Genomic DNA, 21570 nt, shown 5'->3' on the forward strand with positions numbered 1-21570 from the left:
CAAATGACCTGTCCAACTGAACCAGCTTGTCCATCCTGTATTACTGCTTTCTTTTATCTTCTTAAATGCTGGATGCAGTGGAGTGCAAGACTACTTTGTAGCACTGTTTATATAGGAGAAACATTGAAGGTATCTCTTTAGTGGGTTGGAAGTGAAAATACTGAACTTGCTGTCTTTGAAAAGTGACAGCTTCTGCATGTGGATGCCATGGGTTTGCTGACACAAGGGTCGCCATTGAACTGGGAAGAGACCAAAAACTACGCGGATCATGTCAGAAAACACGGCATCATCCAATTCCTAAATATTTATAACAAGGCAAAAGACCGAAAGAATGACGTCCTCAAATGGGGTGATGAGGTAAGACAAAGCATGGGCTTCAATATAATATGGAAGTCCAAACATTATTTAGCAAGATACACAAAGTGAATGTTAACTGTACCTGATTATTTTGTGAATGTAATCCAATGAATCCGCTCACTACAACAAGTTTATTAATACACAGCATGAAATGCAGAAGAGATATGTTATACCAATTCTAAAGATGCAGGGTGTGGCAGTCTTTTCTTTCTCTTATCTAACAGCTCTAATTAAGCCTATGTCTATTCTTAACTTGATTACCTCAGTCTTCAGCAATTCTCTCCTTATTAAAACTACTCTGGTTACATCATTCCGCGATAATTCTTTCTTCATTATACTTGCTCTCCTGATACAGTTTGAACCTGGCACCTTTCCATACTCCATCTCCTCTGGTCACTTCTGAGTGTTATAAAACAAACACACGAGATAGATTCCACAATGACATATGGAATAAAAATAAATACATAATACAATAAACTATCAGGGCCATGAATATTAAAAAGTTATTCGATGTTAGTTATTATCTCACTTGATGAATACACCATGCACTAGATGGCACTATAAAAGAAAGTTTTACAAAAATAAAAATTGACCATAAAATATAGAAATAAAAACCAACCGGAAGGTTTTATTTACAAGTTAAATTGGGAAGAACACTGTTTTTTACATGATGGTAGAAAACACTGCTTAATATTAGCATTGTTTTGTTTTTTGGGGGTGGGGTGGGGGGGTTGTTGTTTTTAATGATTTTAAGTGGGGAGATGGTTTTTAATGAAGGTTGCAAATTAATTCTAATTGTTGGAAGAGGAACAAAAACACTTCTCTTCCCTCATGTAGACTTTATTAAAAGCCATCTTCCCACTAAAACATGTATTGTATACAGTAACAGGGTTGTTTTGTCGTCTTTCCACATATTCTATAAAAGCCATGTTCCCTTAAATACAAATCAGTATTGAATAGCAAGACTTTTTTTTTTTTTTGTTGCCATTTTCCTGCCTGTAGACTTCAATTAAAATCTGTAAATAAAACATAATTCATTCTTGTAGTTCTTCTATTTTGATGATCAGCACTCAATAAAGGTATACACAACTTCAAACTATTTCATGAACAGACTGATGAACGCATAAAGTGTGCTTATAGTTCCCTTTCAATTCGAAGATAGCCCCCAAAACATTGTTATGGGATATACGCCTGCCTATTGGTAGGTGTCACTGAGCTCTTTCTATCAAAGCTGCCAATAGGCCCCACTCCCCTCGGTGACTCCCTCGGTCTCGCCTACCGACGGTACATAACCGTCAAGCAGGGAAGCCTCACCCTCTTTTCACTTCTCAAGATTGGTACGGTAGGACCTGTCTGTGTTGCTTTGAGCCTTTTTCTTACTTGAAAATTGCAGCGTTGAGTTACTGCTAGTTCCCCTGCACTTTGTGCTGCAAACTGGCTCCTGTAATCAATAGCTCTTAATTCTTAGCCTTTTATTTCTGTTTCCTCTATCAGCTAGTCTCCGCTGTCGAGTTAGCCCACCAGCCGCCTGCGGGCCGCTGGTCGGGCCTTGTTTTGATTGTGGCTTCACGTCCCCGTGCTTACGCAGAGGACTAGCTGCAACGCGGCTGCTTACAGCCAGACTGGCCGTATACTCCCCACAGAGGCTTTCCCTGTTGTTGAGTTGAGATGTACGCAGGCTGCGCTGGCCTTTCACCATGTGTGTAGGCCTTACAATCAAACAGACAGTGTGTTCTCCCCCATCTGTACTGTAATATATAGTGTTATTGTATATTGTATTGTATTTACTGTGTTGTAACAAGTCGTCCGCCTCGCCATCAGCCCTATCCCCCTGTTGTACGCTACACGCTGCTCAGGTGTGTGACCACGCGGTCATGGTAGGCACCGTGCATAGCTGCCCTGGTGTTTTTTAAATAACGCGGTGCATGAGACTCAGCATGTACTACTTCGGTACCACATTGCGCACGGTGCTTATTGACTCACAGTACCGATGCAGGCAAGTGCACCGGTGCTGCACGGTATTCAATGCACGCGGTACTTGGTGCAAGCGATAGCCCGGTGCTCGGTGCACGCAGCGCTCGGTGCGCATGGTGCACACAGAGCCTGTTGCCCCGTGCTTAGTGCACTTGGTGCTGCACAGTACTCGGAGTGCATTATACCCGGTGTTGCATGGCACTTGGTCCACACGGTGCTCGGTGCACACGATACTCTCAGTGCTCGGTAGCTAGCATTGCACGGTACTGGTGTTTTTCAAGTAAATATTAATTGTTTCACTGCCAGATTGTTTCAATAAGGATCCTTTTCACAAGCCAAATGATCATTTAGAGATAGCTCAAATTGCATTTTAAGATATCTTAAAATATTTAGAGATATTTGTAAATTAATAAATAAACCCTTATGAATATATTTTCATTTCATTTCAAGATATCTAATAAATATATCTCAAATTGATTTACAGATATCTTTAAGTAATGTTTTGCTAGCATGGTACGTCCAACTGTCATTTAGAAATATCTCGAAATAACTTCCCGTTCATTTAGGAATATCTCTAAATCATTTTCAGATATCTCGAAATAACTTACTGTTCATGTAAAGAGATCTCCAAATCATTTAACGATATCTCAATGAAAAGGAGTTCATTTCAAGATATCTAGAAATGACTTCCTGTAAAAATGCTCTGTTTTAAATGGACTTCAGGTCCTTTTAGAGATATCTTTAAATGAACAGGAAGTTATTTAGAGATATCTGTAAGCAAACAGGAAGTTATTTCGAGGTATATTAAAATGATTTTAAGATATCTCTATATAAACAGGAAGTTATTCAAAGATATTTGTAAATGATTTAGAGATTTCTTTAAATGCATAAATGCCAACAGTCCCTATATGGTCGGGACAGTCCCGATTTCCTATCAAATGTCTAGTGTCCTGATGCATAGGAAGAAAGTCCTGATATTTACACATAGAAAAAAATTCATTTATTCTGCACAGTGCAGTTAGTAAAAACCACACGCTGTGATGTTCGTGCGGCTGACACATCTTCTGATCACTAATTTACCTGTATGCAAAGGTAAGAACGCTTCATTGTGTCTGTGTTTATTGTCATGCTGGTCATGTGGTGTTGAGTTGAGGGGATACGTCTATTATTATATGATAGTGTGTTTTTTTTTTTGCAAACGACCCCTCCAATGTGTATGATGCAACCATGCTAAATGAACAGGAACTTATTTTGAGATACTGCCAAATGATTTAAAGATATCTGAAAAGTATTTTAAGGAACATGTATTTTAGATATCTCATTTAAAGCTTTGTTTAACTATATCTGGAGATTATTTTGAAATATCTCTAAATGTATTTCAGATATCTTAAGAACCACCTGGAAGTTGGTTACTTATTCCTGGTTCCTTATTCTCGCAGTGTAGTTGACAAAGCAGAGTGTCCTTTTTCTGTGTGCTTTAACTCATTACACATCATGCTCAATTAATATATTGCTACTATTTAAAAAATAATCGCTCCTTTAAAAAAAATAAAATCTTAATAACAAATCTGTATCAGCAGCATATCGGTACCCTTTATTACCTGCTTGTTTTGCCTCATTTACCCCCTTAGACGCCTTTGCTCACTAAATATCGAAGTACCCCTAGATAGTTTATCGTTTCCTCTCTACAAAAACACTAAAGATTTTAGTGCGCAAGCCGTAGCCCACGAGCAGCAGCACCCCAAAGTTATCAATTATAATCAGCACCCCATTATAATCAATACAGAAGACATGGGGGCACGTCTTTGATGTCCAATTTCCCCCCCTTAGACGCCTTGCTCACTAAATATCTTGGTATCCCTAATTCAGATCCACTCATTCAGTACTTTTTGAATATATCATTTTGAATATTCCTGCTTTTGCTGTACTGTAGGTTGAATACATGTTGATAGCGATGGATCACAGCAATCAGAAAGTTCGTCTGCTGCTCAGTGGAAGTGATGTCTTGCACACTCTTCAAGAAAAAGGTGAAAATACCAACCCCAAGTAAGTAAAATTAACATTCACATTGCACATTATATTATGTTCATGCTTTGCACTCGCTAATTTACATTTTAACAATACAAATCCCGGGATCAATAAAAATAATAGTCTTTTCATGTGCAGAATCCCCCAGTGTCACAGGAGGCAGTTGCTGTATGTTTGTGTGTTTTTATTTCTTCTAGCCACCCGACCCTCTGGAGGCACGAGTACGGCAGCTACATGATTGAAGGCACTCCTGGCCAGCCCTATGGAGGAACAATGTCTGAGTTCAACACTGTGGAAGACAACATGGGGAAACGACGGAGGGAAGCCTCTTCTTTACTGAAAGAAAACCAGACACTGTGCACCATCACAGCATTCCCAAGGTATAAGCATATGCATGTGGCCACATAACGCTTGGAATCTCTAGGACAGAGGCTGTAATTTTACAGTGCTCTGTTATATCTCAGATTTAGCCATTCATTTTTTCAGGGTTATCTTTAAACTGCCCAACATATGGCTGCATGAGTTTGATGGCACACTTTAGGATATTGTATTCACATTACCTTAGTCAAGTTATATCACAGGTGTGATCTTGAAAAAATGTACCATGCCTTTACAAAATTGTTCTGGCAGATCAGATTCCGAGATGTATTAATATTGCATGTGTCTTCACATTTGGACAGTATGGCGCTGTATTTGGAATCAAGCAAAAGGTGCTGTGACATTTACGTGAAGAACCTGATACTTTACAAATTACCCTGAATAAAAATATTAAAACAGTCGTGATGTTGTCATGAATATTCATAAGCCTGTTCATGCCCCAGGCGGGAGAAAAAAATGATTTCCATTACATGAGAGTAAGTGTTAAAACTTCATGCTGATATTGGACAACTCTCACCAAGATAAGCATCAACTAAGACAGCTTCTTTTAGTGTAAACTAATGTGATCCATCTGTGTTTCCTTCCATCTGATGATGTCGATATCCTCCTGTCTGGTGTTGATGGCTGAAGTGTAATGCTGGCTCCAGGGATCACCCTATTTTGCCTCCCTGGCACATCAGCACACACAACGGCTGCAATGCTGGCTCCAGGGATCAACCACTGTGCGGCCTCCCTGCCGCATCAGCATGACAACTGTCTGAGTAGGGTACTTCTCTGGGGTCTCAAAAGGGCATAATAATAGGAGCAAGTATAGGCACCTTCCATGAGCAAAATAATCTGTACAATGACATTAGAAATGTTGTGTACTAGGAGCCCTAATGACACCTTAAGAGGGCTGGGTAGCACGAAGGATGAAAGAAATGATGACAAATGACTGCTTCCTAACACAATTCTGGCATCCCTAACAGGCCCCCCTTGATTTAGTCCAAATAACGAAGATAGAATAACTAAAACAGAGGTCAGAGAACCCAGCAAACTCTTACTTGACCTTAAGACTAAAGCTAAGGTTTACAATTTTAGAAAAGCAAACTATGAAGGAATGAAACAGAGACTAACAGAAGTAGAATGTTTCTACACTGTGCTTGAGGTCCCAGAAGAAGATGGTTGTTCTTCAAAAATCTAGAGGCGCAAAACAATTATATCCCTAAAGTAGACAAATCTAAATCTCAAAATGGTTTAAACCAATAGTCCAGTTGCTGCTCCTCTCTGCTGCAGAACTGCAAATAAGTTCTTCACCAAGAGAGAAATAGCAACTCTTGACCACTGAATCAAAATGATGTCTCTGAGAAACCAAAGAGGAGGTTGTGGAGTGTGCCACAAATCCTGACAACCCAAAAGCAAATATGTTAAATGATTACCACTGGGTAAACATGGACTCTCCACTTTCATAACTGAGGCAGAATGACTTCAAAGGGACTAGGAGCTCTTAAAATAAAGTTTCTTCCTCTCAGATCCTGCCTCATCAAAGAAATGAAGCAGTAATTTACAAACCGCTAACCAAGATCTCCCATGGCACTGTTAACTCTACCAGGAGCACTGAACAAGGCATGCTGATCCAGACCACAAGACAATATCATGGAAAATTACCTATATGGTAACAGGGTCCTGGAGACAGTCAACATGGTTTTAGGAAAAGGGAGAAGATTTTTTTAGGTATACCGCCGAAAAAAGGACATCGTTCCCCTTAATGGATAATTGCAAAGCATATGACAGGTCCAGAAAACAAAGTCCCGCACAAAAGATTAATTCTCAAAACTGTTGTCAAGGAAACACATCTGCCAGCATTTAGAGGAGAAACCTCAGAATGGAGTGTGGTCTCTAACAGTCCTTGCCATCTACATTAATGATGTCCTAGAGCAAACTTGTTTTGGTTGGACGGAGTAATGTTGTTCTTCGTGTGTCATATATTGTTGGAATTACATGGCAATGACATTTGTTGGTCATGGTACTGCACGCAGGAAAAAAAAAATGTACAATGTTAAGGCCAAACATATGGGAGCAGCACCTGGTCAGGAACGCCAAGTAGGAACATCCTTGACTAAGACCCACCTTACAATGTGGGGAAGCAAAATGTAACAATGTTGGATACATTGTGAAAAACACAAAGAGAAGTAATGTTAAATCCTGTACAATGCACTTAGTAAGACCTCATCTTGATTATTGTGTGCAGTTCTGTGGTGATAAAAGGAGAACATCATATGTTGATCTGATGAGCGAAATGGATCCTGCTTTGTTCCATTGCAGACATAGGTCTTGCCAGCCCCATCTTACTTACCTTCCTTTTACATCAATGTTGCTTTCTTTCTCGGTCTTTAGATCCCCACCCAGAATCTTCGTCTCAACCAAGCCCCCGTTGCTGCTCCGCTTTGCTTGCTTTTTTTTAGATAAGTTTCTTCACTAGCGGCCACTCTGACCACTGAATCTGAGTCTCGTCTGAGACCGGGTTTGGGATGTTCCCATAATATCTTGCGTTGTTCCACACTCTCCCATCTCGTCCATCCTCTCTGCTTGGCCTGGGAAACTGCCTTTACGCACCTCATCCTCCGTTAGGCCCAGGAGATGATGACGCTCTTGCCTTTTTCACAGCTTGCTCTACTTTTTTCCACTTAGGTGTGCAGTCCTCCATTTGGTATTCTGGTGGATTGATAGGACCTCATCCTGCTTCCTTTTTTCCAATAGGTGTTTTTGAATCTCAGACTTATCTGTGTGCATTTCCTCAAGATATCTCCCCAGCTCAGACTTATTTGCTTTTAGTGTGCCATTTTTCTCCCTGGTGAATAACTTCTTTGCAAATTTGAATGGATCTTTATAAAAGTTAGTTCTCGCACGTTCCTTTTTGCAGGGTATCCTTAGGCGCTCAGCTCTGCGCAATATTGCAAGCTTATCTTTTATGACCCTTTGTAATAGATTGACTGCCTCCTTCTGACTTTGTTCTGCTCTTCTGCATTGCTTCCTCAGCTGCCTCCTTTCTCTAACTAAGCGTTCAATCTCCTGCTGTCATCTCGACTTTACACTTTCTCCTTTCTTTTTTCAACTCCAAACCTTTCGCTTCCATATGCGTAGATGGTATCCCCAAATTTATCCAGCTTCTTTTCGACTGTTCCACCTAACCTTTCCAATGCAAAACAGAGTTCACAAGGATCATTAGGTTCATAACTAGTAGTGTTATACAACATCAGGAAGGTGTTTGATTAAAGATTGGATGATCAAGAGGAAGTGATGCTCAGACACGGCAACAAACTGATGTTATTTAAAGTAGTCACAATAAAGGGTAATATTGTTAACTTTAAACCTCATACTGTACATTTAGTATTATTCTTCTGCAGATTGGGCTGCCCTGGTTTTACTTTCCCAGAGTTTGATCCCAAACCAGTTGAAAAAGGAGCATCCACATCTTTGTTTTTTCCAGATGAAGCAATTAATCAGCATCCCAGGTTTAGGTAAGTACAGAATATAATTCTCTTGTATAAACCTGCATATAGTGTGGATTATATTTTCCAAATATACTGTCTCATTGAAACTAATGAAGTTTGACTTCAATAAAGAGGATGTAGCTTCATTTTTTAATAGTTTGTCACTATTAGAATCTACCACTCATTATCTGCGCTTGTAGAATCCTTGTTCAGTTTGAGTATTTCCTGATTTCAAAGAAATCAGATGTGATGTGACCTTTCAACTCCCCTGGCCCTATAGTGATAGTGTAGTGAGGTGTAAAGGGATGAATCAACTAGCATTCTAATAATGAAAAATTACAGTAAAAAAAAATTAAAAACCATACTGGAACCACATAAAATGATTGACTGGAAGCTACATTCATAATAAAGTTTAGATAGCTTAGTAGAGTGTAACACAACTTCAGTGCTGGCTGTGTGTTTGTTTATATATATATATATATATATATATATATATATATATATATATATATATATATATATATATATATGTGTGTGTGTGTGTGTGTGTGTGTGTGTGTGTGTGTGTGTGTGTGTGTGTGTGTGTGTGTAGCAGAAAATATTAATATTAATAAAAATAAAACAAAGCAAGAAGTTTAATTTGTTTCTGGTTTGTCCTGCAGAACAATTAACACACATGTAAATCACAGAAGAGGAGAGAAAGTAGTGATCAATGTACCCAGTAAGTGGTTTTACGTTGAAATAATTCCAATAATAATTCCCTCAGTTCCATTACTTATTATCTTGGTGGCAGTGGTTACTTTTTAGTGGGTATTTTATTCAAATTCTCCATCATGTTGCTTATTTCAGTTGTTTTTTTAAAGCTCATTTGGAACAGTCTAAAGTAAATGTTCATGATCAGCTTGTGTGTAAGAAAGACACTTTGTTTCAGCATACATAGTTTTTAATTGTTATGAGTAATATAGTGAGAAATGTGAATGTGGCGTTACGAACTTACATGAGGTGTATGTGAATCTGTAAATATACAAAAGTAATATTTATTAATGTATTTATTACACAATACATTTTTTTTTTAAAGTTCTGTTATAAAACCAGCTTTTATCTTGTACAAATGAGATGCAAAAATATTACTACATGAATAAGTAATTTCCATCATGCTTGCAAATCATTACTGTACTTTACCTTACTTTCTGCAGTCTTTAAAGACAAAAACACCCCATGTCCTTTTACTGAGAAATTCCCGACAGATGACGAAGAGTCAGCAAGGGCAGCTTCTCCAGACCACATATACATGGATTCTGTGGGATTCGGAACAGGAAACTGTTGCCTTCAGGTAAAAGTTGTTTTGCATAGAAGATCATTTAAAAACAACAATTTGCCTGGTGTGATTAAGGCCTTTTATAGTCTTGTCAGTCTATTTAGAATTTCTAGAAATTTCTCACAAAGAATTATAGGAAAAATATTTTATAGCAAAAGTAAAACTCCAAAAATGCTAATTAAAAAATGTTCATACCCTAACAAAGAAAATGAAATTAAAAGCTAGTTGAGGCCCCTTTAGCAATAAGCTTTTGGCATGATTCTTTAGTGATTTTTTTTTTTATCATTCTTAAAAGCAGAATTGTTCCAGTTAGTTCACATTCTGAGAACTTCTCTTGTGCACAGCCTTATTCAACTCAATACCAAAGATTCTCAATCGGATTTAGATTGAGGCTTTGACCAGGCCATTCCAGAACCTTGATTTTATTCTTCTTTAACCATTCTGAAGTAGATCCTGGTGTGTGCTTTGGATCGTTGTTTTGTTGGAACATCCAGTTGCACTTTAAACCAAGTTTTGTAGCAGAAAGTTTCAGATGACTGGCCAATATCTTTTGGTATGCTATGGAATCCATTTTACCATGAATTGGAACTAAATTTCCTGTACCATTCGAGGAAACACAGCCCCATAGAAGGATATTCCTACCTTGACAGTAGGTATGGTGTTCTTTTCTTTGTACGCCTCACCAGACTTTCTCCAAACGTAATGACTATCAACGTGACCAAATAGCTAAATTTTTGTTTCATCACTCCACAAAACCTTTGACCAGAACTCATATCCTTCATTCAAATGCCATTTTGTAAACTTTAAGTGATTATGCCTGTGACGTTTTCCTAAGAGTGTTTTTTTCCTTGACCTGTGGCCATGGAGACCTTCACCATGCAATACTTGACCTATGGTTGAAATGGAAACCCCAGTCCTGTAGAGGAAAATATTTGAACTTTGACCCATTTGACTCCTCGAGATCACTTTTAATTCAAACATAATTTTCAATCATTTGACAACACCCACAGTAGGGAAATGTTCATTAATGAGCAACAAAATGAGAATATATATATATATTTTTAAAAGATAATTGATGTAAAGCTGGTACAGGGAATTAAAGACATTCCTGTCAATGACTTTCAAAATTTCAATCACTCGCCAACACCCACAATTCGTGTTTTTTAGGCTTTTAACAAATCTGTCTCTGTGAAGAGTTACAATCATCCTTCACCAATGGGAGCACCAGCCAAGCGAACGACACAAATCTTCAACTCTGACAGCGACGAATGAAAAAAATAAGCAGCATACCCCATTAAAACACCTTTTCCTTAAAAATAATTTTTTTTTGCAGTTCATTATCTCTCTCTCTCTCTCTCTCTCTCTCTCTCTCTCTCTCTCTCTCTCTCTCTCTCTATATATATATATATATATATATATATATATATATATATATATGTGTTGTGTATGTATGTATGTATGTGTGTGTGTGTGTTTTCTTCTTCTTTGACAGGTCACATTCCAAGCTTGTAACATGATAGAAGCTAGATATTTGTATGATCAGCTCGCCACAATATGCCCCATTGTGGTAAGTGATTGTTGTACAATACAGAATGCCTGTGCTTATGGTAACCGGGAATATTATAACAACTAAACATGAAGAATTCAATTAAAAAAATCTTAGACACAAATGCTTTTTTCTGAAGTTTGATGATCTAATCTGAGAAAAGAGGCAACAAGTGCTTTTAAAAGCAATTCTATCTGTGTCTGTTTCTAGCAGAATGACCTTGAACTTAGAGTAAATGTGCTGTTTTGCAATCTGGAATGGATGTGGATTTCTTTGTGTATTTTTCCAGATGGCTTTGAGTGCAGCTTCTCCATTTTATAGAGGCTACGTGTCTGATATTGACTGTCGCTGGGGAGTGATCTCTGCTTCCATCGATGACCGAACACGTGAAGAGCGGGGTTTAGAGGTGGGGTATGTCTGTCTATCACTATCTATCCTTTAACTTTTTTTTTTTTTTTTAGAAACAGTTGTGAGTTTGGGAAAAATACTATTAGGTATTGTGAGCAGGGAGAGGATTAAATTCCTCCCTGCTTTAGAAAAACATGTGGAAATGCAACTTGTTGTTTTGTTTTTGTTAATTATTGTTAATTATCACCTGCACCTGACTATCATTGTAAATTAGAGCCAGGTGAAGGTTATTTTAAGGAGAGCAGTCAGTCTGCTCAGGGCTGCTGTGTGAAGAGCCCAGTTGTGTGGGTACACAACTGAAAAAAAAGGTTCCTTTGGTTTGTACTGTGTGTGCAGTCAATTTTGTTGTGGGTGGTAAATGGTGTGGCCATCCAGCGATGGTTAAGTTCCTGACTTGTGTTTAGTTCGCTCTCCAAAACAGAGTTAGGCTTTTGTTTTGTTTTATTTGGTTTGTGTAAATTAAAAGTGTGCAACTGGACTCAACCTGCAAAATCCTACATCTGGGTCTGATTTTAAAGGGGCAAATGGAGGACCGCGAGTGTTACAGGATATAATTATTGTTGTTTGGCAAAATAAAAATGGATAAATTCAATATAAAAATTATATTTCACTTTTTGAACTAGATTTAAAAGAAAACACAAAATAATAAACAATATCCTGGTTTCTATGTGGGTTTGAATGGACTGGCAAATATACTGTTGATTCATAACATTACTAATGTCTGGAAGCCATTTTTTGTTTGTGCAGAAAGCAACTGAGCATGTCAACAGAATATGCAATTACCCATACTATACCTAGCTTCTTCTCATGAAATGCCATGTCTGTATGCATATAACCATACTCTACTGAGCTTCTTCTCACGAAATGTCATGAGCTGTTTTTATAAAAATCCAAGATGTATGTATAGTTGAAAATGTCTTAAAAGAATCACTGGTTAACTGCCAATCGCATACTAGAACCAAAACCTGCATTCCCTATGCTATTCAACTGACACAGAACCTTTATAGGGTTAAATGACAGCCATGATAGCATCAATAGGTTTTCACTGTATAAAGAATATCGTATTTCTTAGCACACTGTACCTTTTATTTCTAGATATTGTTCTTTATTCCTTAACTATAATGATACAGGTTTATTTCAAATAAACACACAAGGTTGTGCTGTAATGTGATTTATATTTATTGTATGTTCACCTTGCTTTTTTTACAGCCCCTAAAACACAATAAATATCGGATCAGTAAATCCAGATATGATTCCATAGACAGCTACCTCTCCAGTTGTGGTGAAAAATACAACGACATTGAATTAACAATAGATGAAGATATCAACAAGCAGCTGTTAGATGCAGGTAACTGCCAAGCTCTAGGTATATTCTTGTCTGCGTGTACTGTTTACTTAATAATAAAATTATGTACATTTCTATTTTTGGGAATATATTTTAAAACAAGTATATTAGATCTGCCATTGTCATCAGAAAGTCAATAAACATGAACTACATTACCATCATGTGCAGAATAGGAATGATAAGAAATCAACAATTGTTTCATAAAACCTGGACAAGAAGTTTTTAAGATATAGCCATAGGATAATTAACACAAGTACTACAGACCATGCTAATCGCTTTTAGCAGCTATTGTTTATACTGAATACATTAAAACTCATTTAAATACTCATGCATGGACTAATTCAGATACTTGTGCCTGTTTTTTACACGGCAGTGCAAAAATCCTCTGCATTATAAGTGAGCCTTGAACCTTATATAAATAAAACCTTTTCCTTTCAGGGGTTGACAGACTCTTGGCACAACATGTAGCCCATCTTTTTATCCGTGATCCTTTGTTGGTTCTTGAAGAGACAGTTCATCAGGATGATGAGAATGAGTCTGAACATTTTGAGGTATTGTATTGTACCATTTTTAACTATTCTAGTGGTAGAATAGTTGTAGAACATTGTTTAAGAAAACAAGGCCACTGTTTCCTTAATATCTATTCAGATCCTGAGAATAGAAGCATCAGGCACGACAGACAATTTCAAATGGCAGTAATCGGGCTTTCTTATTAACATAAAGGTACAATTATGTAGAGAAATTCACTACTTCTAGAGTATATAAACTAGCCCCAATGCAGATAATCTAAATACTTAGCTGCTAGAATCTGGACAGCTGGCAATGTCAGCTCTCTCTCCTCTTTTCCAGCTGTGCTGAGACTCCAGTATACCACAATAGATATACCCTCCAACCCCCACCCTCTACTTGCAACAACCCTTACACATTCTCAGAGAGAGAGAGAGAGAGAGAGAGAGAGAGAGAGAGAGAGAGAGAGAGAGAGAGAGAGCTTCCTTATTTCTCCAACACAGACCCCGAATATCTTGACTTGACAGGCAGTAATTAACTCCTCACTTAACAAAGAGCAGATGTCACCTCTCCACAAGTAAAAAAGGTTTTCAGCCATTACATGTATATAAAAAGTTCAGTTCTCAGCAAGGAAGATTTAGTCAATTAAATTATTTTAAAAGTATGTTACAATTCAGTACACCCTCACTATAACACTCTTCACTACAATAAACCTTCAGCTATAACGAACTTGGTTGTCAAAAAGCACTCTGTGTTTTGGCTTGTTCAGCAACCATGCGGCAAAATAAAATTGATTAAAGAAAACCAAAATAACAACAACAACTTGAGGATCTGATTAACTTTTCATGTCGAACTTTTCATGTCGGGTTGATTTGGAATGAAAGCTCAGTTTGGGATTCTTGCATGTTGGATTATGATTTGATGCACTTTTAAACGATTCATGTCAGACAGATTTTGAATAAAAGTTCAGTTCAATTCAGGATTTTTGCTTTTTGTACTGCATTTTACTTCTTTAACAAACAGGATAAAGCAAAGGCAGAATACTGCATACATGAAATGAACAGGTACATGTATTTCTACTTTTACTCACAATATCACATTAACTTACTCCAACAGTTTATCATTCATTTGATTGTCCTTTTGCTAAAACGAACCCCTCAATATAACGAGCAAAAGGCTTGGATCCCAACAGGTTTGTTATAGCTTTTGATTAGTTCATCTATAATTTTAATTTAAGTGACAGGAAGTTCCAAAAACTGCTAGAATTTGTTTAAATCTTTTACAATAATCTCTTTGTATCCTCCATTACAGAACATTCAATCAACCAACTGGCAGACTATGAGATTTAAACCTCCTCCTCCCAACTCTGACATTGGATGGAGAGTAGAGTTTCGCCCAATGGACGTACGTATTGTAGAATATTGTAGTACTGTAGAATTATAACATTGGTAGATGCCCTCAAAAAGCTAACTCGGTTTTAATGGGGGACAAATAACCATTCCACAGTTGTTGCTGTCATTGAGCACAGTCCCAAACGCAGTTAAAATGTATTGGGGGTGGAGGGGGAGTGGTTTTATTTTATATCCAGGTCTGGTGACCAATAATAATCCCCAGCAATACGCAACAACATGTAGTGCACAGAGTAAATAATAATGGGTATCAGTCCCAAACAGTAAACACAAATATCCATCACACAATATACCAACATGGTCACCAGTCCTGGATGCGTGCTGCAGTGCTCGTGGTGGGTGATACAAGTTTATAAGTGACACTAGTGCAGTGCTGTTCCTGATTTTGAGCTGGCCCTTGGCGACATCTTCTGAACGTTCTTGCTGGCCAACTTCCCTTGAACCCTGGGAAAGAACTGTTGGGCCAGCCCATCTGAGGTACTTTGTTCTCGCTGCTTAGTGCCCTCCCAGGCCGGGAGGGAGATTTACTATTAAGAATTAATGTATTTCTATCACAGTGAATATAATCAATGGTTTTGGAATCAGTTGTGTATCTGGTAAAACAATAATGAATTCAGCTGAATGAAGTTTTAAATATATATGACCTGTTTACTGTGGTCATAAGTGTTGATCTCCACTGACATTTGATTTTCTCTTGCAGGTCCAGTTGACAGACTTTGAAAACTCAGCATACGCTGTATTTGTTGTATTGCTCACAAGAGTGATTCTGTCATACAAATTAAACTTCCTTATTCCATTGTCGAAGGTAAGGCATATTCACATCGATGCATCCCATTTCAAAAATGTGACTTTCAGGAAGACTGATTTTGTTTACAGTAATTGCACATTGTATTTCTTTTACTGTAAAAAGAAAACATCTCATTCGTGAAGAACAAACTACAGATGCCATTTGGCAGTATTTTGAACAATTGAATAGATTTTACTTTATTTACAGCATCATCTCCAAAACCTGAGAATAGTATTTTCTTTTGTATACTTATAATTGATGCCTGATAAACACATTAGAAGGGACTAATGAAGCTATTGGGGTTATTTTTTTGTTTATCAATGTCTTGCAACATAAAAGGCATTTCTTTTTTTATTAGGTGGATGAAAATATGAAGGTTGCACAGAGACGGAATGCTGTCCTTCAAGGAATGTTTTACTTCAGAAAGGATATTTTTAAAGGCAAGGTTACTTGTTCTGCTTTTTCCAGTTTTGCATTGTTCTTAGCAAAATATACTCTGGGCATTATGCTCTCTCTGTATTGTTGCATTCCTACATCACTCTTATAATATACTCTCCCCTTAAAAAGGTAAACAAAGTGCAACAGCTAACCCACCCATGCCTTCAACAGGGTTCCATTTTTTTTCAACTATTCATTTATTTTAGATGTTGTTTATTATAAAGGAAAATATAAGAAATGCTACAAAACTACTTACCTAACCATATGTAATGTAAGTCTGTGTTTAAAACTTTTTTCCCTTGCAGTACAGATGGCGAAATGAGTTTCTGAGCCGTTTGTTTGTCTTTAGCAAAGCAAAACTCCTTTATAATGACTTCTTGCAACAGCCCCATTGTGTCACCGCTTTGATAACATTAGTTCATTAGTTAATTTGCTGGTCAAATCAATACATTTCACAGAATTAAACAATAAAAGTGATGTACAGAACACATGATTAGTATTTTTAAGAACCATTCCTATTTTTTTTTTTTTTGTATTAACTGTTATACTATTGGGATTTAAATGCAGCAAATAACTCAGTTGTGATTGTGGGATTTGTGCACAATGGTTTTAGTCTTCCTTTTAATTTACTGCAAGGATACTTAAGACAAAGTAAAATATTATTGTATGCACACCTCTAATATCTAAGTATTAATCTGGTTATTTGCTTCCTTCAAACCAAACAAAGCCCAATAATTTGGATGACCAAACTTCTGTGTACTGTATTAAAATAGACTCATTCCTACAGAATTATTGGGATTGTGTGGTAAGGATGGGCGTGGGTGGTGACATCAGCGTCCAGGAAGCAGTACACAAACAAAAGCGTACGGGGCAAAACTGCGCTCGTATTTTTATTAAACAATAAAACAAACACTTTTACAAAACACAAAAAGAAAAGGATACTTTGGCCAAAACAAAACAAACACAAACAATAACTAACTGTGCAAAAACGAGTACCTTTGAAGCTCGCGCTCTCTGTTTTATGAGCCCAGAGTCGGTCTTTTTATATTCAGCTAGAGCCTTAATTACCAATTAATCAAACAATGACATTATTAAAGCTCCAGCAACATTCCTACAAAGTTCATAAGGATGAGGAGTTAACTCCATCCATGAGAACTAAACATTATAAAGACCAGCTTTTCGTCAGTCTCAAATAATAATAATAATAATAATAATAATAATAATAATAATAATAATAATAATAATAATAATATACAAAAAGGATGGGCACCCCATCACAGCTTGCCATTAGGCTAACTTATTAACTGACTGATTTCCATTTGCCAATTCCACCTTCTCCTCCAACCAGATCCATGATTCTATACAACTGTATCTCCTACAGTTCACTGCCATTATAGTTGTTTGGACCTAAACATGCAGTGTTACAAGATATTAAATTGTATATCCACTCTAGGAAAAATGTTGATTTTGTTTCATTGTGAAATTCAGGCTGTAATGCAGCTGCGGATACGTGTGCTTCATCTGAAAAGGGCCTAGACAACGATAATGAGAAATTTGCTTTGATGAGCATTGACACACTCATTAATGGGAAGGTGGGTGTGCTTCATTTTCTATTAAAAAAAAAAAAAAAAAAAAAAACATGTACCATATATGTAATGAAGCAGGAAGTAAGTTTAACTTGTTTACTGCACAGGCTTTGAGATGACAGTAAGGAAATTGTAAAATATTTATTTTTAAGCTTCCAGAGTTCGACATTAACCATGGCCTGTGGCCCAGGGCAGGTAGAGAGTGCAGTTTGGCTGGTAATTATGTAGCACCACAGGCCCGACTGGGCCGGTTACATTTAACTAGTATTTTTTTATATATATATATATATATATATATATATATATATATATATATATATATATATATATATATATATAGTGCATATGGCTTCCGTTTTATGAATCCAGGTAAATGGGCCAGTGTGTCCAAAAAGCTGAAAATGAATTTACAAACCATGTTTTTAAAACACAACTACGAACTAATCCTAACTTCCGCGCCGCTCGTCGTATTTGTTGTACAGTCAGAATCTGTGACTATGAGCTTTTTTGTGTATTTGATTACCCGAACTCTGGTCCCTTACGCTACCAAGAGTAAAAGGCATATGCGTGTTCACAAGCAGACAGCATAACAGTGTAAGCCGGTAATGTCAGCCGGGAACACACAGTGTTCAAACAACGTCCAAGACGAGATTTATTCCCTCTGTACCCTATTACCTTAGGCACAAGTTTTTTCTTTCTTTTGTTTACTGAATTAAAATACAGAACTCAATGAGCAGCAGCAACGTCACAGCGCGTATCTCTTCCAATTAAAACAACAGTAGCATAACATTGCGCAAACCACCAAATGTTTCGCTGTAGTGTATTCAGAATAAAATAACACCTATCATATAGCAACCTAAATATTCTACATCTGTTTAATTCTAACAAATAATATTTATAAAATAATCTTAGTGTAAATATTGTAACCTGGCCAAAGTAGAAAATACATTCCAACATTACAATAGTTTAACATTACTAATTACAACTAGCCATCAAGTACTGACATCAGGTATGGATCTAAGTCGAGTTACTTTGTTTATTCAATAACCTGTAAATAATTCAAAACAAGGATACCTGGTTGTACTTTCAATGGTCAGTGCAAATGTTGGCATTACTTCATCCATTCATGTTTTACATAGATGTTTTACATTGAACTACAGTCCAGAGTTAAAAAAAACCCCAAAAACTCCTTTCCAACGCCAAGTATCTTGCCTTTTCTTAAAAGTCACTGTGCTGTTGTGCTTAACATTTAGTATGTCTTTATAGGCATCAAACGTAGAACCTGAGCTTCCTTGTGGTAATGCAGCATATCAACTTCATTTTTGTTTTTATACAGTAAAACAATAACATTGTCTGTATGATGAACTTGAGATTGTTGAAGTTACAACAGCAATGAATTATGGTCTTGTGGTCAAAACTTCCAATTAATAAGTTATTTGTGACAATGAATAAACATTTGTATTATCAAATGCGACTTCTGAAGATCATTTCATTACAGCATGCCTAACCCCTTTGTACACTTAAATATAATGTTTAAGTAATAGAATAGAAGAGTGTACACCATTGATTCATCAGACTATACAATTATTGATCTTTTGATAATGTCATGATTGATTGTTGTCCCAACTCTAGTGTCCGATATTGAAGTTTCCCATCGTAAAAACACAGCAAAGTTTAATAAAGCCTAGTAAAACCATGGTAAAGCATGTTTAAGAGATTTATGGTAAAGAATATTAAAGTGGCAGGCCATAGTAAACTTTGCAAAATGACCATACAAATTTACTGTAGCAGACTTTTCTAAGTAGAGCTTCTGCACATTTTAATTTGTATTTTTTCTATGGTTTCTTTAGGAAGGTGTCTTTCATGGTTTAATACCAATCCTGAACTGCTACCTGGAAAACATGGAAGTTGACGTAGAAACGCGATGCACCATATTGAATTATTTTAAACTGATAAAGAAGAGAGCTTCAGGTATGTCTCAGGTTATCTCTTACCTGGCCCAGGACCAAACTAAAGGGTGTCATGAAAAAGTAAATCACTATAACCTAATGTACATCCTCCATAAGCACAGATAAGATTGCCATATAGACCGATAGATACCTCTATATACCCCCAGCATTTGTTAGATTCAGTGATCTTTCATACATGGCATTTTCTACTGTGCATCACCACGCTAACATGCATGCGTTTTTGTTTATGCTGTAGGGGAGCTGATGACTATGGCTCGATGGATGCGAGAGTTTGTTGCAAACCACCCTGAATACAAGCAGGACAGCGTGATCACGGATAAAATCAACTATGACCTCATTGTGAAATGTGACCAGATTGCAAACAGAGCAGCTTGTTGCCCAGAACTTCTCGGAGATCCCATAAACAGGGCAAAATAAGAGTTTAAAATTGGACTGTTTGATTATTGCAGTGCACTCTGCATTGCGGCACAGTCACACCTGCTAAAAACAAGGGACTGTATAAATGTGCTTCTTTTATATAAAGGTGATTTAACTATGGGAAAAAATATATGCATGGGGAGGAGGCCACCAGAATGGTGGTACTTCTGTATGGGTTTTAAAACTTCTACAGTATAATGTTTTGTCAATAGCTGTAGTTATACAACTTTTGCATAAAGTGCAAATGTGTGATGCAGCAGAAACCAGTGAGCACACATACAGGCTGTCTTCATAATCGTGTGATCACACAGTATATAGCCAAATGCATTCCGAAACAGAGGGCATGATTACATTTTGGTGGAGATTGGTGCAAAAAAAGGCTGTTATCATGCTGACCATACAGAGTGTGAAAGACGGATGGACACGATTAGTATGTAAGGGTCCCTAAAATTGAACCGATTAAATGGACCTTGCCCTTTTTAATAGTTTTTATGAAATGCACACAAGTGCATTATAATGATTAAAAATGATTTGAATTGAACTTTAATAGCATAAAAAGTTAATATTTCATAATATATGTATGTATATTTTATTATTCTGCTTATAACTTGTGGGTATCAAAACAAATGTAACAAAATGTGAAGCTGTACATTACAATAGTTTTATCCTGTTAATGTCTACTGGGAATACTGTGTTGGTGATTTGCTAACTTTAACCATGTTAGATTGACTGCACTCTGTTCTTCTGTGTGTAATGTATAAGGTCACCAATTGTACTTGGATTGTGGAAATCACATCTGCAGAACAGCATTGTATCCAAAGAGTTATTTGAAAGAAAAATAGCTTTATTCATAAACTGTTAATGTGCTAATAGATATGTTAAAGATGAAGTCGTTAAATGTCATTTGGAAATTAACCGAAAAATGTGGAAATTTTATGGCGCAAGCAAGGTGCTCTACTCAGAGCTACTCGTCTGTTTTAGCAGAGGAAAAATGTATTTGCGCACTGCACACAAAGAATGGATAAAAAAAGGAATTGTTTAAGTAACGTATTACATTTTGTGAATATGACCCTTAGGCTTCCAAACTCACGCTGAGCTGTTAATACCCATCCCTTACAGTATCAGGTTATGGCTTCCATTGGTTCCATCTGTAGTCTGTCACTTTGTGAATCAGTGTGCCAGGCCCATGTGTGGATTTTGTGTTATGTGCTGCATGTGGTGTGTTAATATTGGTGTATAAAGGTATTAGTGCATGGAATATAAATGAGTCTGTGTAGCACGAGTGATTTAAAATATATAGTTGTATTTAAGCATGGGGATTCACTTAACGTGTATTTAACAGTATGTGAGCACAGGGTTGCACAAAGTTCACGTGCTGTGATTCAAGTGAATAATTAATTAATAACTGAATCCTGGCACAACAGTATGTATAGATGCACGTTTTACTCACTCGGGGTTGTGTGTTCGGTGATTGGAGAATGGGTGTGGAGAGGAAAGAATTAAAAATAAAAACGAAACAAAATAAAAAGTAAATATATCAGTTGCTTTGACTCACCGTGTTTATTTGTCTTCGTCCTCTGTCTGTTTTGTTTGTCTGTTTATTTTGGCTTCGAGTGCAGTGTGCTGTTT

General features: G+C 37.0%; 1 protein-coding gene across 2 annotated transcripts; it reads left to right on the plus strand.

Moving 5' to 3' along the window:
- The first annotated feature begins 207 nt into the window (after nucleotides 1-207).
- On the plus strand, nucleotides 208-20409 carry LOC121316854 (glutamate--cysteine ligase catalytic subunit-like). 2 transcript variants are annotated; one of them, XM_041252130.1, is made up of 16 exons: nucleotides 208-357; nucleotides 4265-4377; nucleotides 4557-4739; nucleotides 8124-8237; nucleotides 8873-8931; nucleotides 9407-9543; nucleotides 11021-11095; nucleotides 11364-11480; nucleotides 12692-12830; nucleotides 13266-13378; nucleotides 14646-14738; nucleotides 15444-15548; nucleotides 15889-15970; nucleotides 17457-17560; nucleotides 19405-19525; nucleotides 19760-20409. In XM_041252130.1, exons 1-16 carry the CDS (start codon nucleotides 208-210, stop codon nucleotides 19939-19941), a joined length of 1887 nt encoding a protein of 628 aa, XP_041108064.1. In that variant the 3' UTR covers nucleotides 19942-20409. The 2 variants fall into 2 exon arrangements, with proteins under 2 accessions (XP_041108064.1, XP_041108065.1); XM_041252131.1 differs by lacking the exon at nucleotides 8124-8237.
- The last annotated feature ends 1161 nt before the right edge of the window (nucleotides 20410-21570 follow it).

This window comes from Polyodon spathula, chromosome 6 (genome assembly GCF_017654505.1).
Source record: "Polyodon spathula isolate WHYD16114869_AA chromosome 6, ASM1765450v1, whole genome shotgun sequence".
In the NCBI taxonomy this organism is placed as follows: Eukaryota; Metazoa; Chordata; class Actinopteri; order Acipenseriformes; family Polyodontidae; genus Polyodon; species Polyodon spathula.

Coding starts and splice junctions, on each gene's coding strand:
- LOC121316854 (XM_041252130.1), top strand. CDS start 208: ATGGGTTTGCTGACACAAGGGTCGCCATTGAACTGGGAAGAGACCAAA. Junction 8,238..8,872: donor AATCAGCATCCCAGGTTTAG/GTAAGTACAGAA, acceptor TTTGTCCTGCAG/AACAATTAACACACATGTAA. Junction 8,932..9,406: donor AGTAGTGATCAATGTACCCA/GTAAGTGGTTTT, acceptor TACTTTCTGCAG/TCTTTAAAGACAAAAACACC.